This window comes from Lithobates pipiens, unplaced genomic scaffold, assembly GCF_037356315.1.
Source record: "Lithobates pipiens isolate NorthernLeopardFrog02 unplaced genomic scaffold, aLitPip1_a1.2 Scaffold_19, whole genome shotgun sequence".
NCBI classification, from domain to species: domain Eukaryota; kingdom Metazoa; phylum Chordata; class Amphibia; order Anura; family Ranidae; genus Lithobates; species Lithobates pipiens.
In genome coordinates, this window is record NW_027507764.1 from 553,282,808 (window position 1) to 553,299,484 (window position 16,677).

Genomic DNA, 16,677 nt, shown 5'->3' on the forward strand with positions numbered 1-16,677 from the left:
CATACAGGTACGTGACTTTGCACAATAAAGCCGACCTGCCACAGTAAATATGCAGTAAGTAAGTGGTTAAGCACAATGAATGGGGATTAAAACCCAACTCCAGCCAGAAAAAAACTCACCCGTATTACAGAAGGTATATGCTTTGTTGGCAATAAGATAACAACCTATCATCCTAGCTGTATCCTACAACTGTTAAATGTCTTTTATATGCTGGGAATAATACAGCTCCTGCTTGCATCCCTTCCCCCAGACATAAAAGCTGCGGATCTGATTGACCCCAGCTCTACAGTCCCCTCCTTTATGGAAACGGCCTGGAGGAGAGTGGGCTGATGTGGCTGTAGCACCGCGGTCTACGAGACCTGCAGCTCTTACATGCTGGAGGCATAGAAGTAGAGAACCAACTGTACTGTTAACATTAAAGCAATATTAAAGCTTCATTTTTTACTTTAATTAAAATAACAAACATGTTATACGTACCTGTCCTGTGTAATGTTTTTGCACAGAGTAGCCCCAAAACTCTTCTTCTGGGATCCTCCACCGATGCTCCAGGCTCCTCCTCTTTGGCAAGTACCCCCCATGGAAAGCTGTTTTCCATGGGCGCACCCGTGCATGCTCCCTCCCGAGCCGCCCTATCTGCATCTATTGACACAGAGCCAGCGGCTTGGATCGGCATTTGGCTCCCGCTGCTATCAATATACCCAGGGAGGAGGGAGACAGCGAACAGATGAACAGTTGCACGTAATCAGACATGCAGCGATGACCTGAGGATGATTGGCCCTGGATGTAACAGTGTGGGGTGATTTACTAAAACTGGAGCATGCAAAATCAAATGCAGCTCTGCACAAAAACCAATCAGGTTCCAGTTTCAATTTAATTAAAAAAGCTGTTAGATGTTAGAAACAAATTGACTACCATGCTTCACCAGATTTTGAGTGCTACAGTTTTATTTAAACTCTGTTCACACTGATGTAAAAACCGCTCCGACTTTGGAGCACTTGTCACAGTCCGACCCCATTCTGTGCAATGAAACTGCTCTAATCGGTGCGACTTGAGTCACTCCGAATTATAAAATGGTTCCTGCACTACTTTTGGTCCGATTTGCATTGACTTTGGTTAACCACTTCCTTCCATGCCCATAGTCAAATGACGTCCGCAGGAGGGATCTCCTATCATATGACGTCCTCGGCTTCCCGGGCCAACTAGGGGGCGTGCGCCCGCCGCATCACTCGGGAGCTGATGTGTGTGCCTGGCAGCCGCGATGTCCGCCGGGCACCCATGAATGCCAATAACAGAGCAGGGATGTGGATCTATGTGTGTAAACACACAGATCCACGTCCTGTCAGGTGAGAGGAGACCGATCGTGTGTTCCCAGTACAGAGGAACATTGATCATCTCCTCCGCTTGTGAGTCCCCTCACCCTACAGTTAACCATTTGAGCGCCCTTTAGTGTTAACTCCTTCCCTGCCAGTGACATTTATACAGTAATCAGTGCATTTTATAGCACTGATCGCTGTATATTATTATTATACAGGATTTATATAACGCCAACAGTTTGCACAGCGCTTTACAATATGAGGGCAGACAGCACACTTACAATACAACTCAATACAGGAGGGATCAGAGGGCCCTGCTCGGTAGAGCTTACAATCTAAAAGGGAGGGTCAAGTTGAAACAAAAGTTAATAACTATGGGGGATGAGCTGATGGAGAAAATGAAAATACATTGTTAGGTGTCGGTAGGGTAGGCTTCTCTGAAAGGAGGGTTTTCAGGGATTGTCTAAAAGCTAATAAAGTAGGAGATAGGCGGACAGCTTGGGGTAGGGCATTCCATAGGATTGGAGAGGCTTTGGAAAAGTCCTGGAGGCGAGCATTAGAGGAGGTGATGAGGGAGCTAAAGAGCAGGAGGTCTTGAGAGGAACGAAGAGAACGAGTAGGTTGGTATTTAGAGACTAAGCTAATGATGTAGCTGGGGGCAGACTTGTGGATGGCTTTGTATGTAAATGTTAGTATTTTGAATTTAATTCTTTGGCTGAGCGGAAGCCAGTGGAGGGAATGACAGAGAGGAGTAGCAGACACCGAGCGATTGGTAAGGTGGATGAGTCTGGCAGCGGCATTCATGATGGATTGAAGAGGTGATAGACTATGTAGAAGTAAGCCAATGAGAAGGGACTTGCAGTAGTTCAAGGTGGGAGATGACCAGCGAGTGAATTAAGAGCTTTGTTGTGTCATTGGTTAGAAAGGGGCATATTTTGGAGATGTTGCGGAGGTTGAGGTGGCAGGATTTGGACAGTGATTGGATGTGTTGCTTGAAGGAGAGTTCAGAGTCCAGGACTACACCTAGAACCTTGGCGTGTGGGGATGGGCTTATGGTTGTGCCATCGATTTTAACTGTGAGATCAGGGGAAGGGGCATATGGGGGAGGAAAAATTATAAGTTTGGTTTTGGATTGAGTTTGAGAAAGTGATGTGACATCCAGACTGATAGATCTGATAGTAAATTAGTGATACGCGAGGAGACAGAGGGAGTGAGCTGAGGGGTAGAGAAATAGATTTGGGTGTTGTCAGCATAGAGGTGGTATTGGAAGCCATCAGTTGACCCAGGGAGGAGGTGTAGATTGAAAATAGGAGCGGTCCAACAATAGAACCTTCGGCGACCCCAACAGAGAAAGGGAGAGGAGGAAGTAGAGTTGTAAGAAACGCTAAAGGTGCGGTTGGATAAGTAGGAAGAGAACCATCGTAGAGTACAGTCACGGAGACCAAAGGTGTGGAGTTTTTTGAGGAGGAGGGGGTGGTCAACTTTATCAAAGGCAGCAGAGAGGTCCAGGAGGAGGAGTACAGAATAATGTCGATTGGTTTTGGCCATTAAATAAATGTGAATGGTCCCAAAATAACGTCAAAAGTGTCCGATATGTCTGCTGCAATGTCACAGTCATAATAAAACTCGCTGATCGCCGCCATTACTAGTAAAAAAATAAAATAAAAATGCCATAAATCTATCCCATAGTTTGTAGACGCTATAACTTTTGCAGAAACCAATCAATATACGCTTATTGCAATTTTTTTTTTTACCAAAAATATCTAGAAGAATACATATCGGCCTAAACTGAGGAAACAATTTGTTTTATTTTTTTTTTAAATTGGGATATTTATTATAGCAAAACGTAAAAAATATTGTGGTTTTTTTTCAAACTTGCCACTCTTCTTTTGTTTATAGCGCAATAAATAAAAACTGCAGAGGTAATCAAATACCACCAAAAGAAAGCTCTATTTGTGGGGAAAAAATTATAAAAATGAAAAAAAAAAAAAATAATTTGGGTGCAGTGTTACAAGACCGTGCCATTGTCATTCAAAGTGCGACAGCGCTGGAAACTGAAAATTTACCTGGGCAGGAAAGGGGTGAAAATGCCCTATATGTGGTTAAAGAAGTCACATGCAAGTCGTGCTGAAGTTGCACTGTGGTCTGGCTTAAAATTTACGTGGATCGTAGGCAGTGTGAAGCTGGGCTAAATCTCCCCGCGTGTCCAGGGTAGATCAACGACGCATGTAAAGTAATCACTGCATGTCCAATTACAAGAACACAGCCGCAGGAACGGTCTGCTTTGCATAAGGCTTCCCACTCATGGTTGTTCACATAACATGAAAGTGACACTTTAATACAGTGGTCTCCAAACTTTGGCCCTTTGCTTGGTTTCATTTGGCCCTTGGGGTGCTATTTCATTCAATGAAAACCAACAATGAGGCACAATTCCTCCCAGTGCCACCAACAATGGGGCACAATTCCTACCAATGCCACCAATGATGGGGCACAATTCCCCCCAATGACACCAAGGATAGGGCACAATTCCTCCCACTTAAACTAATAATGGGGCGCAATTACTCTCGGTGAAACAAACAATAGGGCATTATTTTTTCCCACTGACGTCCGGCCCTCCTAAAGTCTGAAGGACAGTAAATTGGCCCTTTCTTTAGAAAGTTTAGAGACCCCTGCTTTAATATTATGTAGGATCAACTGATTGTGTCTCATGGCTGACAGCTCATCATCCTTTTCCATTAGTCTATAGTCATTCCTTCAGACAAAAATATATACAGTTAAAGGAGTCAGGCAAATAAATGGCACCAGGACAGAAGAGGTTAAACAAAGTATATTCATTTAATTCTTCTCTGAAGAAAAGTGTGACAAAAACAGTGAAATGGCTTTGCAATTATGAAGAAAGCAAAACAAAACATCACTATATAATCTTCCAAACAAACACATTTTGCATAATTGCATTTTTTATTCTGTTACCGAATACCGAAAATGTATTCCCTCCTTTTTTTCTTTCATGTGGAACCCCCAACCTGTCACCTTGATAATGCACTGAACATTAAAAGAGAAATGTGGGACATGTACCGTAGCTGTAGCATTACAAATAAATTTATATCAAATTATTTTTATTTTTTTAATGTCAACTTCAGGTTAAAATAAGGCAAGGCTTGGACTGGACAACTGTATGACCCTTACTGTTGCTGTTAGTGACCCTGGCAAGGCTCTGCAATCCACCAGCCTCCTGTTCCCCACCGGAGTTCATGCACCGTACATTCCACCAGCACTCTGTGGTCTCTATGTAGAAATGGCAAGAGATTCCTGACAACACTAAGATGGCATTAAAGCTATTGATGGATCCAGGCATATATATATTTTTGTGTGGTCCACCATGGACCAATGTAAGTATGCATGTGTCATACCTGGTTGATCCCCTTTGAAGCTGTAAATCATTATACTAAACACCACTACTATAGTGAATCCTGCTAGTGTCCGAGTCCACTGGCAAGTGGCTGCTCTGCTAAAACACAGGAGATCGTTCGCGCGCTCACTCACTCGGCGCGGAAACTATTTATGGATATTTTTGCATGATCCACCTTGGTCCAATGTAAGTATGCATGTGTCATATTTGGTTGATTCCCGATGAAGCTATAAATCATTGTACTAGACACCACTACTACTGTGAACTCTGCTAGTGTCTGAGTCCAGTGGCAAGTGGCTGCTCTGCCGATTAGTGAACACAGGAGGTTGTTTGTTCGTTGCTCGGTCCAGACGCCATTTCGAGAAAACTTTGCATTCTCTCAGTGAATGCAAAGTGTTATCGGATTGGTCAAGGTCAGAGGCAGGGTGGGAAAGTTATGGTGATGACAAATGCATACTTAAAATGATTTAAAAGCAAAATATTTTTTTTACCTTAAAGCATTCCATGCATTAAGAGGACTTTCAAACTGCAACACCGTGCGATTAGTGCTAAAGCAACGCTCATTTTTGCGGCGCGTTAGTGGTGTTTTAGCGGCGCATTTCTGCCACTAGTGGGGCGGTTTTTGTCTTAAGAAAAAAAAAGTAAAATGTCCAGTTTTGCGGTGCTTTCAAACTGCCTTTAAGGCGCTTTGGAATCGCTAACCATTCAGTGTAATGGGCAGGGGTGTTTTGGAATCGCTAAATACGGTGCTCCTAACATCCCACAAGCGCACCGCCCCAGTGTGAACGCACATACTGCACAGAATGGGAGGCAGTTTTCAGGCGCTTTTTAGAGGCCATGTCAAGTACTAAGGCTGGATTCAAACCTATGAATTTTTAATGCTTTTTGCATTTTGCAGATTTGCACTACTGAACGAGTTCCATTGGAAACAATGTTAAATCGACTGTAGTGCAAATCTGCAACATGCAAAAAGCACCAAAAATGCATAGATGTGAATCCAGCCTAAAACGCCTGAAAACTGCCTCAGTGTGAAAGGGGTCTTAGGCCTGATTCACACTTGTGCAGGTTACAGATTGCATATTGCAGGTGCATTTTACATTTTTCAATACACGCTTTTGATCCATTGAAGTCTAAAAATCAGAAAAAAAGTCCCTGGCCCTTTCCATAAAATACACAGATGTGAACTACATCCATGGGAAACTATTTTAAATGGACTGTAGTGTGTTTCTGCAAAACTGAAAACGCACTAAAAAATGCATAGGCGTGAACCAGGCCTTAAAGTAAATAAAAAAAAATTGTTTTATAAATTTCTGTCCTCCCCCTTCCCTGTGTAAAGGGTAAAAGAGAGAAGAGCTCCAGCACTGTGCATGGCTACATCTCCTCTCCCCTCTCTCTCTCTTTACATGGAGCTCAGGAGCCATTGGCTCCTGCTGCTGTCAATCAAATTCAGTGAGGAGGAAGCAGGAATGGGGCTAAGCCCCACTTGTGTTTGTCTATGGACACACACTGCTTGGGAACAAGCATGCACTGTATGCCTCTATAGCATGCAGCTTGCTATGGGGGCACAGAGAGAATAGGAGGGGCCAAGATCACCAGCGGGGGACCCCAGAAGAGGAGGATCACTTCTGGGAGAGAGGGCCAACCATCTCATTTCACATGGGCAAACTATTTCACCTCTGCTCAATTTTTACAATCAGTCCATATAAATCTATTTCTCTTTATTTGATTTAGAAAGTGCAGACATTGTAATATCCCTTTGTATACCATCACCATGGACAACACTTACTTCCAGACAGGAAGTAAGGGGAACTAACAGAAACAGAGGGAAATAAAAACTGCTTTGTTTTAAGTAGAGTCGAGGGGGGGGTTAGCAAGCTAATTGAAAACTTTCTATTTTTACTTTGCCTGCTGCAGATTTGAAGCTGTGATCGCAGTAAAAAGCCGACAGTGGTTTGTACGCTTCCCAAATCTATTCAAAACAAAAACATTTTTTGGAATGACATTGCACGTTAACAATAACAAAAAAATGCAAAATAATAAAAAAATTTAAAAAATGCGTTGGCCAGTTTTGGACGGCCAGCTGATGTCAGCTGTCACTTTAGAATCTGCAGAGAAATAAAAGTGATAGCTGCCATCAGAGGCTCCTGTAGACTGCACAGGCACTTCCTATATAAAACATCCATTGTGAAATAATCATAGCATGCAGCAATCTATAAAGCTTCAGAAAGAACACATTTGGATTCATCACTTAAGGCAAAGACAGGAGAATATATTCATGAACCACTGATTGACCAGCTAATGTAAGGCTGGCCGTACATTGTACAATTCTCCTTTATTTACCAAAACCGTATAATAGGAGGTCAAACTTAAACACTTTCAATTTGTATGCAATCAGGCAGACCCTACATAGTTGAAGGTAAATTTAAAAGGAAATTGAAGAAGAAAACTGTATAATGTATGGCCAGCTTAAAAGGGATCATGTAAATCTGAATGTGCTGATCCCCTTCTATAGGTCTGTGTACCATGGTGGTGATGGTGGACCTGGAGAATCCTTCAGTGCCCTTTCCTCAACCCTTCATGGTGGGCTGCTTGATGGAGATTCACTGGTGCAGTGCTAGATAGGTCAACTCGCTGGTGAGACAGAAAATTGAATTAGTGATATCTAATTTCTATACAGAGCAATATGCAAAGTTCAGTAACCCCTGGAAACTACAGTTAAAGACCGAACCGTTCGATTTTAGGTACTGTAATCATATGTGAAAGGAATTTTGATTTGTTATGATGGGTGATAAAGTCTACATATCACCTTTGCTCCACTTTAATAATCAAGAGTTGTTAAAACTCAGTAATGCCGCGTACACACGATCGGAATTTCAGCCAGCAAAAGAGCGATGAGAGCTTTTCAAACGGAAAATGCGACCATGTGTATGCTCCATCGGAATTTAGGTGGCCTAATTCCCGCTAGCAAAAATTTGAGAGAATGTTCTAAATTTTCCCGATGGAAAAGCTTTCTATCGGAAATTCCGATAGTGTGTATGCAATTCCGACACGCAAAAACTCACGCATGCTCAGATTCAACTACGAGATGGAAGCTATTGGCTACTGACTATTGAACTTCCTTTTTCTAGTCCCGTCGTACGTGTTGTACGTCACTGCGCTCTTGATAGTCTGAATTTGGTGTGACCGTGTGTATGCAAGACAGCTTGAGCGAAATCCCATCGGAATGCCATCGGGAAAACCATCAGTTTTTTCTGACCAAAATTCCGATCGTGTGTACAATGCATTACGATGAAGGCTGGTGGGTCCATTTTGTTTAGCGTCTTCACTGACACACAAAAATTGTAGCATGGTAAGGTCTCATTCACGCTTGCTGTGGTCTCTGCAGAGCAATCCACATTCACGGATCGCTCTCCAGAGACCATTTACCAGGCAATGAGAAGGAGATGTGTTGCCTCCTCACAGCCTGCTTTACCCCTTGGACCCTGCACTGGGGTGCTTGCAGTAACCGGGGGGGGGGTATAACTTCTGCTGCATCAGTACACTGCCGGCTGCTGCCCCAGCAGCTAAAGGGGGCGCGCTGTAAAAAACGCATCTCAACGGTGAACAAGCCCTAAGGCTGGATTAACACCTATGCATTTTTAGTGCTTTTTGCACTACAGAACGTGTTCCATAGGAAACCATGTTAAATAGACTGTAGTGCAAATTTGCAAAATGAAAAAAAAGCACTAAAAATGCATAGACGTGAAGGCTGGCTAACACACAGGGTCTGCCATTCTGTCAGGTTAGCATAGCAACAAACGGTCCTAAAGCTGTTGTGAACAGTTTCTCAGCACAGACACACCTGGTGTTGTCACTGTAAACACCATACAAAGCCTTCATCAAAATTTGTGTAAACCCCCTGACCTCACCCTTACTAAAAAAACAACCCCCCCCCCCCCCCGACTTCACCCTTATCAAAACTGCCCCCCCCCCCCCCGACTTTGCTCTTATCTAAAAAGAAAACTGTCCCCTGACATTCATCTGAACTTATAGGGTTCCCTAATGAAATATTCTTTATTCACCAGCCACTTAACATTTTAAAAGCCACAATCCCCAATATTCTGATAGGCAGTCGGTATTTAACTCTAAAATCATGTTGTGCAAGTATTGTCCATTAGCAACAGTCCTCCATTGTGTGCCATGAATCTACATCAGGGGTGAGGGATCTGAACAAAGGAGCCAGTAGACCAAATTAATTTTGTGTAACTGTAATTAAGGAACAACCCCAAGCTGGACCGTGTGCCAGGGCTGTCCAGGAAACACAGAAGCTAAGGTCATTTCATTTATCTTGGTTTGGGTTCCATGTCATCTAACCCATCTAGATTCCGGGGCCTACAGCTTGCAGAATTTTGCGCCATCTTATTCATTTCTGTGGTCAACTAAATCCTTGCCCAACCACTGCAAAGCAAATCTGATATAAGTTCTGGCAACGCTTAGGCAGTGTGTACACTCCAATAGAAAACATGGATATCAGAACAGTCAGGCACGGGGACCCAATCTCACTGGGGCTTCCCTACACGCTAATGGTTACATGTAATACTTGCGTTACCAATTAGATGAGGAGAGAGGAAAAGACGTCATGCTGAAGACACCTGTTGTTCTGTCTTATTAAAAAAAATAAAAGTGCCCATATGATTTTTTTTTTCCTGTCCAAATGCTTCTCACATAGGAAGACTGTCTTCTACTCCATACCCCGACATATCTGGTTCACACCAGCGGCTTCATAGTTTCAGTTTGTGTGCAGTGAAATGCGACGGAGATCAGCGCAGTGATGATGTGCTGAGTTCAGTGGATCGCATTGTTTCCTTTTTTTACATTTTTTATAATGAGCTTTTGAGATGTCACACAGACATCTGATAAAGTTGAATTGCCGGCTGTGCGGTGTGACGCAGTGAATTGCCTTGCACCGCGCTGCACTAAACAAAAAAGTACTGTATGCAGTACTTTTTTCAACGCCCCATGCCTGCTCATCACCGTAACGCAGCTGTGTGTAAACCAGGTACATACGAGAAAAGGCAATTTGATTTGTCTTAGTGGCGGAACTGCGTTTGAACAGCCGCACAACTCAGTCCCACTGCATCTGCTGTAAATCCACTCCAAGTGACGGTTCACACTGCAGCGATGTCCAACATCGGATGTGATTCACACAGCACTGCAATGCAAATCACATGGGATCTCTGTGCTATGCGAATTCAGCCATACAGATAGTATGGCTGAATTTGCATCGCATTCGGTCCAAACTCGCACAGGACCCTGTTTTTTGGGCCGCAGCAGAATCAGATCTGATTCCACTCCGAAATTTGCAGATCGCCCTGCTTTGGGGGTGTCATTAACGTTTAATTGACAGTCCCGGCAGTTGGCACAGGGAAGTGTAAACTGGCGCCGGGAGAGATTCGATGTGGGAACCCGCAGTGGATTTGCAGGGTTCCTGCATCGCTGCAGTGTGAACCGAGCCTAAAGCTTATCTCCATGTTTAATATCACTTAAGTAAGTAATTCCCCCAAACTATTTACTGCATTAACAGGTGCGCACTAGAAGAGGACAGGAAGTTCCCATCTCACTGCCGGAATACAGCACTGTACAATGCATGTAGCGGAGTCTACATACATTTAGAGGTTGCAAACTCTGCCAAAAAAAAATATCCGTAAGACAAAAGGCATAATGAGCTAGTATGTATCGCACACCGCTGACATTTTCCCTGGAGTTTCTTCTAGTTCACGGCACAGAGCTCAGAAGGAAAGGCAGGCACCCATGGCTGTTCCTTCAGGCCGCGTACACACGGGCGGATTGTCTGCCCAACTAAGTTCGTCAGACAATCCGACAGACAGTCCGTTCAAAATTTGTATGAACGGACTTGACCACACACGATGAGCAGACAGTCCGCTGAAAGCGTGCGTGATGACGTGTACAGCACGTACGACGGGACTAGAAAAACTACGTCCTATACACTGCAATGCAACCTTCGGCCGTGTAAATCCTTTCTGAGCATGCGCCATACTTAGTCCGTCCAACTTGCCTACACACGAGCGGACTGTCCGCTGAAACCAAGTTTGGACGGACAAAACCAAGTTTGAACGGACTGTCTTACGGAAATTCCTTAAGACTTTGTTCGTCAGATTGTCCGCTGAAGCCCACACACGAGCGGATTGTCCGCTGAAACACGGTTCAGCGGACTAAGTTGGACAGACAATCCGCCCGTGTGTACGCAGCCTCAGAGCGCATTTCTCCAGTGATGTCACTGGCTGCATGTAATGTAAATATCTTCTAACCGGTACACGTTTAGGAGGTATTTTCACTACCTATACGGAAATGTAAGCAGAGGAAGTTTATATCCTCTTTCATACAGCATGCCAAGCAAGCAAGTTTGTTCAGTAAATAGTTCATTTGGGCCATCTTGGCTCAAACAAACTTTTTTAAGTGATATTAAAAGGTGGCGTTGGGCTTTAACATCATGGAGGAATTATAGAAAGGCAGCTACCATCAGGAGCTGTTTCTTCTTATAGAGTATTTATAGGCTCTCATAGAGGAGGGTTAATGGCATTTAAATTCAACTCACTTACTTAGCATCCATTGCACCTGGCAGACCCACCAACAAAGTCCTGCTACTATTTTCTTACATTGCCCCGATTCTGACAAATGCATGCTAGCTATTAAATACAGGTCAGTGTGTTCTCACTGCTTCAAACCCTACCGCCTGTTATCCTACTGTACCTTTCACCATATACAGTTTGCATAGTGAATAGTCATGGCAGAAGAGGCTGCAGTCCTACCCAGACGCACATCAAGGTAAGATTGATGGACTGACTTCAGCATGTTGGTAATGTTCTATGGATAGTATTTATTACATTGAACTGCAAGAGCCTTATCAGAGACTTTGTAAGGTAAGATTTAAAAACACCAATACCCTGCAAGATAGGAGGACTGTCATCAATTCCAGTGTTTATCAACTCCAGTCCTCAAAATGCCCCAACAGGTCATGTTTTCAGCCTTGAGGACTGGAGTTGAGAAACACTGATCTATACAGTATACTCCAGCAGCCCGTGTATCCTACCTTGGCCTTGACTCCAGAACCACAGCCTCTACAAAGGCCTCTGTGCCATTCAACACTTCCAAGAGTGTTAGGTGCCCATGTCCTCCCCTTTGTACCATGGTTCCAGCCTCCATCCCATCGGCCACTACTAAATACTGTAGTGACATAGGGGTGTGAGGAAGGAGCCACAGGCATTCAACATTTTCAAGAGTGTTGGATGCCTGTGTCCTCCCCTTTGTACCATGGCTCCATTCTCCATCCCATCGGACACTACTAAATACTGTAGTGAAATAGGGGTGTTGGAGGAAGGATCCACAGGTAGCGGACACTTCTGGAAGTATAGAATTCTGAAGGAACTTACAGAGACAGCAGTGCCAGTAAGGAGAGGAGGTAGGAGACACTGGCTGCTGTGTCTCCTAATGTAAGCTACTAACATTTCTCTTTAGAAATACGCCAGGATCCCTTTAGGTAATTTAGGCTTAGGTGTACCAAAATCTTTCACAGCGTCATCCTTGTAGAATGGGGGTCTCTGAAAGTTTGAGTAAACTGAACTAGTAGTGTAGTAAATAAGACAAAACATCTATGTTACAGGTTCACATACGGCTATTTTGTAACCAAGATGAGGGAAACAAAAATATATTTAGTACGGAGTTTAGAAGTTGTGCAAAAAAACTCTGGATACTGAACATTACAATTCCAAAACTAAGAGCACAAAATTGAACAAAGGTACAAGTAAAACTGGCCGCTGCAAACTTCCATTCAGTAATGCCAATTTGCAGAGCCATATAAGAAAAATCACAACAGAAATTTTGCTTTTCTGCAAACAATTACACTTGGCAACCCAGCAGGCAATAAAATATACAAAATGCGAGTTTTCTCAAAAAAAAAAAAAAATTGTAAATCTGAACATTTTAGGGCTCGTTCACATTAGATTTCTCTCTAAATGCATTGATCTCTGCACAAAAACACATTTGTATAACATTGGGCTTTATACTTTGCAGGAACTTCTTAGGCCAGTGGATCAGGCTATGTCACAAGGTGTTAAAAGACCAGAGTTAAGCTGGCCATAGAAGGAAATTGAAGCATAGCCCCAAGCAAGCAGGAAAAGGCGCTCTATAACTAAGACCTGGTGGCCAGGACGAAACGCATCAGCAGGGTGTGCTTTGTAGAGTAGTGCTGGCTGAGGCACCTTGACATCTTATCTCATGCGGATCGGGAGAGCGGCGTCCTTGATGACTTAAGCTGGTCATAGATGAATCTAAATTGAGGTGGTCCCTTCTGAACTGGCTGGATTTGCATCCATCAGTGGTCGTTCCCACTCAACAGAAGTTGATCCAACAACAGACTTCTGTGAAACGGGAATATTTTAAAACTTTCACTCGATCAGCAGTTGCAGTGCTGATTAGTGTGTTCTGACAGCGAAGTAGCTGACAGCCGACCAAAAAAAACAAACAAATCATCCATGTCCAGCTTTAGCCTCAGAGGTGCTTAGCAGATGAGTGTTACCAATTTTGTATGTGAACATGGACTTGAAAAGAGCCATAGGCAGAGGATCTGATTACACGGCCTATTCAGGTCTATAGAGAGTTAGTGCACATGCATTAGATAAGCAGCTGGGGAGGGGGTTAGTGCAGTTCTGACAATGGAAGAGCTACCTCTGAAAAGCTTGGATATCAGTGTCCCAAGCCATGTACTGTTGTTCCATCCTTGGACCTATACAACATTGCCATGATCTGTAATGGTACAGGGGTTGGAAGAAGACACAGACATCACACAGTCCAAAAAGTGTTGAATAATAAAGCGTTAATCTGAGACTGCAGTGCTGGAATGAGGAGAATGAAGAGGACGCAGGAGGTAGAAGACAAGGGCCACCAGGGAGACAAGGAGAAGAGCTTTTCTATTGCATGGAACTGCCATTTAGATTTTTTTTTCCTTTTTAGGTGACAAACAGCATCGCTTTAAAAATGCAAATATATAGGAGCAAAAAAATGTATTTTTCTCTTTTTATAATGCATGGGTGCTTAGCCTTTGGCCCTTCAGCTATTGTGGAACTACAACTCCCAGGAGGCATTGCAAGGCTGACAGTTACAAGCATGACTCCCACAGGCTGAGGCAACATGGGACTTGCAGTTTTGCAACAGCTAGGGGGCCACAGGTTGAGCACCCTTGCTATGTCTGCCATGTTCGGTTAACGTCACCTGACATTTTTGTCATTTTTTTCTTGATTTTGAATCACTTTAACAATTTGGAGTTTAACTCTGAGAGTGCAGAAAAATGCAACTAGTCTAGCTCTACGGTGAACGAGCCCATAGGCGGGGGCTGGTAGTAGTGGTGGGGGGGTCATTAAGGATGTACAGTATAACATTTAAAATATAAAATGCAACATGTTTATGTAAAGCTGCACATAAATACTGAGCAAGTCAATGGATGCCATTCCATGTGGCATAGCTCATTTCTTAACAGGCAAAAAATGTTTGGTCGCTCCAAGCTAAAAAGCTTCTTACATGTCAAAATGACACGGGCAGCAAAATCTAGATTTATATTCCTAAAACAGAGTTATGATAGGCATATCAAACAAACAAAAAAAAAAAAAAAGGAAAAAATAGAACTAGTGGTCACCGTTGTTTGTTATTATAGACCTCCCTGCCTCACACAAAATAAGGTCTAAGAATACACCAAAAAAAAAAAAGAAGAGGTGGAGAAAGAAAAAAAAAAAGAAAAAAAGAAATGAATAATTACGTCAGTAAAAATGTATTAAAATCTGAATTGTACAAGTTGTGTGCTGCCCACATCGCTTAGGTTGTATTTACAGCATAGTCCTGTCTGCAGTGTGGCTACTTTGGCACAGCATGCGAATTTGCTGCTCCTTCCCTGCAGAGACCATCGTGCGTCTTCTGTTACTGTACTCCGGAGCGTTCAGAAGAGAGGATTCCCAGGACTTTCACAGCAAAACTGGGTGTCCATATCTTTTCTTCTTTTCTATTCTACAGCCTATTTAAATAAAAAAAAAAAAAGAAAGAAAAAAAAAGAAAGTAAAAGTAAGGCATTTTGATTGGCTAATTATTCAATTTAAAACAAAGTCAGATCAGGTATGAAAGCAACAGATTTCCTTCAGTCCCCCCCATTCCCAGCAGCATATTTGCTCCCTTGTTCAATGCAGAGAGCTGGGGGAAATGCTGGATACTTCAAAAAGCATAGAGAAGCATGTGACATGGACAATCAGCGAAGTCACATGGAAAATCAACATAAACTCCATTAACTTTATGGGGCTTTCCTTTATTTCCCTGCACTTGAACAGAGGAGCGAAGAGTGTGTATATGACTCTGTAGCTTCGCCATACAGTGAAACTTGTTTAGTTGGAAGCCGGGTGTAATTTAACCCACTTGGCCTCCAGAAGTTTACCCCCTTCATGACCAGCCTATTGTTTGCTATTCAGCACTGCTCTATTTTAACTGGTAATTGTGCAGTCATGCAACAATGTACCCAAATCAAACGTGTATCATTTTTTTCATACAACTAGAGCTTTTTTTTTGGTGGTATTTGATCACCACCGGGTTTTTTTTTTGTTTTTTTTTTTTTTTATCTTTTACTATATAAACGAAAAGAGACTGAAAATGTTGAAAATAAAACATAAAACAAAACAACAATATGGCATTTATGCAGCTATAGACGCTATACTGCTAAAGGCGGTGATTGGTAAATTATAGTGGGACTGTGATAGGGTGGGTGGGAAATCTGGCGTTAACAAACACCATCTGGGAGGGTCACTAACTGACACGGACATGGCTAATGATACAAATGCAGTGATAATACTGTCCACCGACACTGTACTAATGACACTGGCTGGGAAGGGGGTTAACATCTAGGAGCAAACAAGGGGTAACTGTGTGCCTAACAATGTGTGATGTGCGCTGTTTTTACTTTCTGATCTGGATGTTTTTTCCCCCTGCTTTTCAGGGAGAATAAACAGCCAGATCACCGTTTGCAGTACACAGAGTTCTGTGTGATTGTAAACACAGAACTCCGTGTGTGACTGGACACAGCAGATCCACTGACTTCAGCCAAAGTCATCGGCTAAAATCAGCTGCCAAACATGTGCTGTGTCAAATCACAGCAGGGGTTGACAGGGAGGGGGTCATGGGTGTGCGTTCCTCAAACCTGAAAGCAAACCGGCGATATACAGGTATATTGTCCGGTCGGCCTGTGCTGCTCGCCCACAGTAAAACCACTGTGGTTTGGTGGCAAGCAGTTAAAGTACAACTAAAGGCAAAACCTTTTTGGGGGGGGGGGGGGTTTGGATAGAGTGGAGAGGGATTAGAACACCGGGCGGGTTCTTATTGCTGCCTGTGCCCCCGTTGGGGAGATTCACCCTCTCTATACAGCCCCTATCACACAGGGCTGTCTGTATTTAGTCATCCACTTGCTCAGTGGAACGCTCCATTGATCCCCGTAGAGCTGGCGGGTGACAAGTCCGTCCCTGCACAGAGAGCATTGATTACTGTAAAAATGTCACTGGCAGGGAAGGGGTTAACACTTGGGGGCATCAAGGGGATATTTGTGTTCCCTAGTGTGTGCTCTAACTGAAGAGGGGAGGGGACTGTGTAGGGGAAGAGATAGATCACTGTTCATACTCTGTATGAACAGACGATCAGTCTCTTCACCCCTCGGAGAACCGGAAACTGCGTTTACAGACACAGATCCTGGTGCTCTGTGTGCCCCGAGCGATCACGGGAGCCCGGCGGTGATCGCGACCGCCGGGCATTTGCATTGGCTCCGTGGGTGAGCAAGGTCACATGCGCCCCTAGTGACTACAGGGCAAAGCGACGTTACATGACGTCCTTTCGCCCAGCCGTGCCATTCTGCCGCAGTACAACTGCGACGGCTGG

General features: G+C 43.6%; 1 protein-coding gene across 3 annotated transcripts in view; it reads right to left on the reverse strand.

The window, feature by feature from the left end:
• Positions 1-4,129: 4,129 nt before the first annotated feature.
• ZHX1 (zinc fingers and homeoboxes 1) overlaps positions 4,130-16,677 on the reverse strand; it is a 61,503-nt gene continuing 48,955 nt past the window's right edge. For all 3 annotated transcript variants that reach the window (XM_077493287.1, XM_077493288.1, XM_077493289.1), the window contains one exon: positions 4,130-14,782. In XM_077493287.1, the coding sequence (XP_077349413.1) occupies positions 14,771-14,782 (12 nt within the window). In that variant the 3' untranslated portion in view covers positions 4,130-14,770. The remainder of the gene's footprint in view (positions 14,783-16,677) is intronic.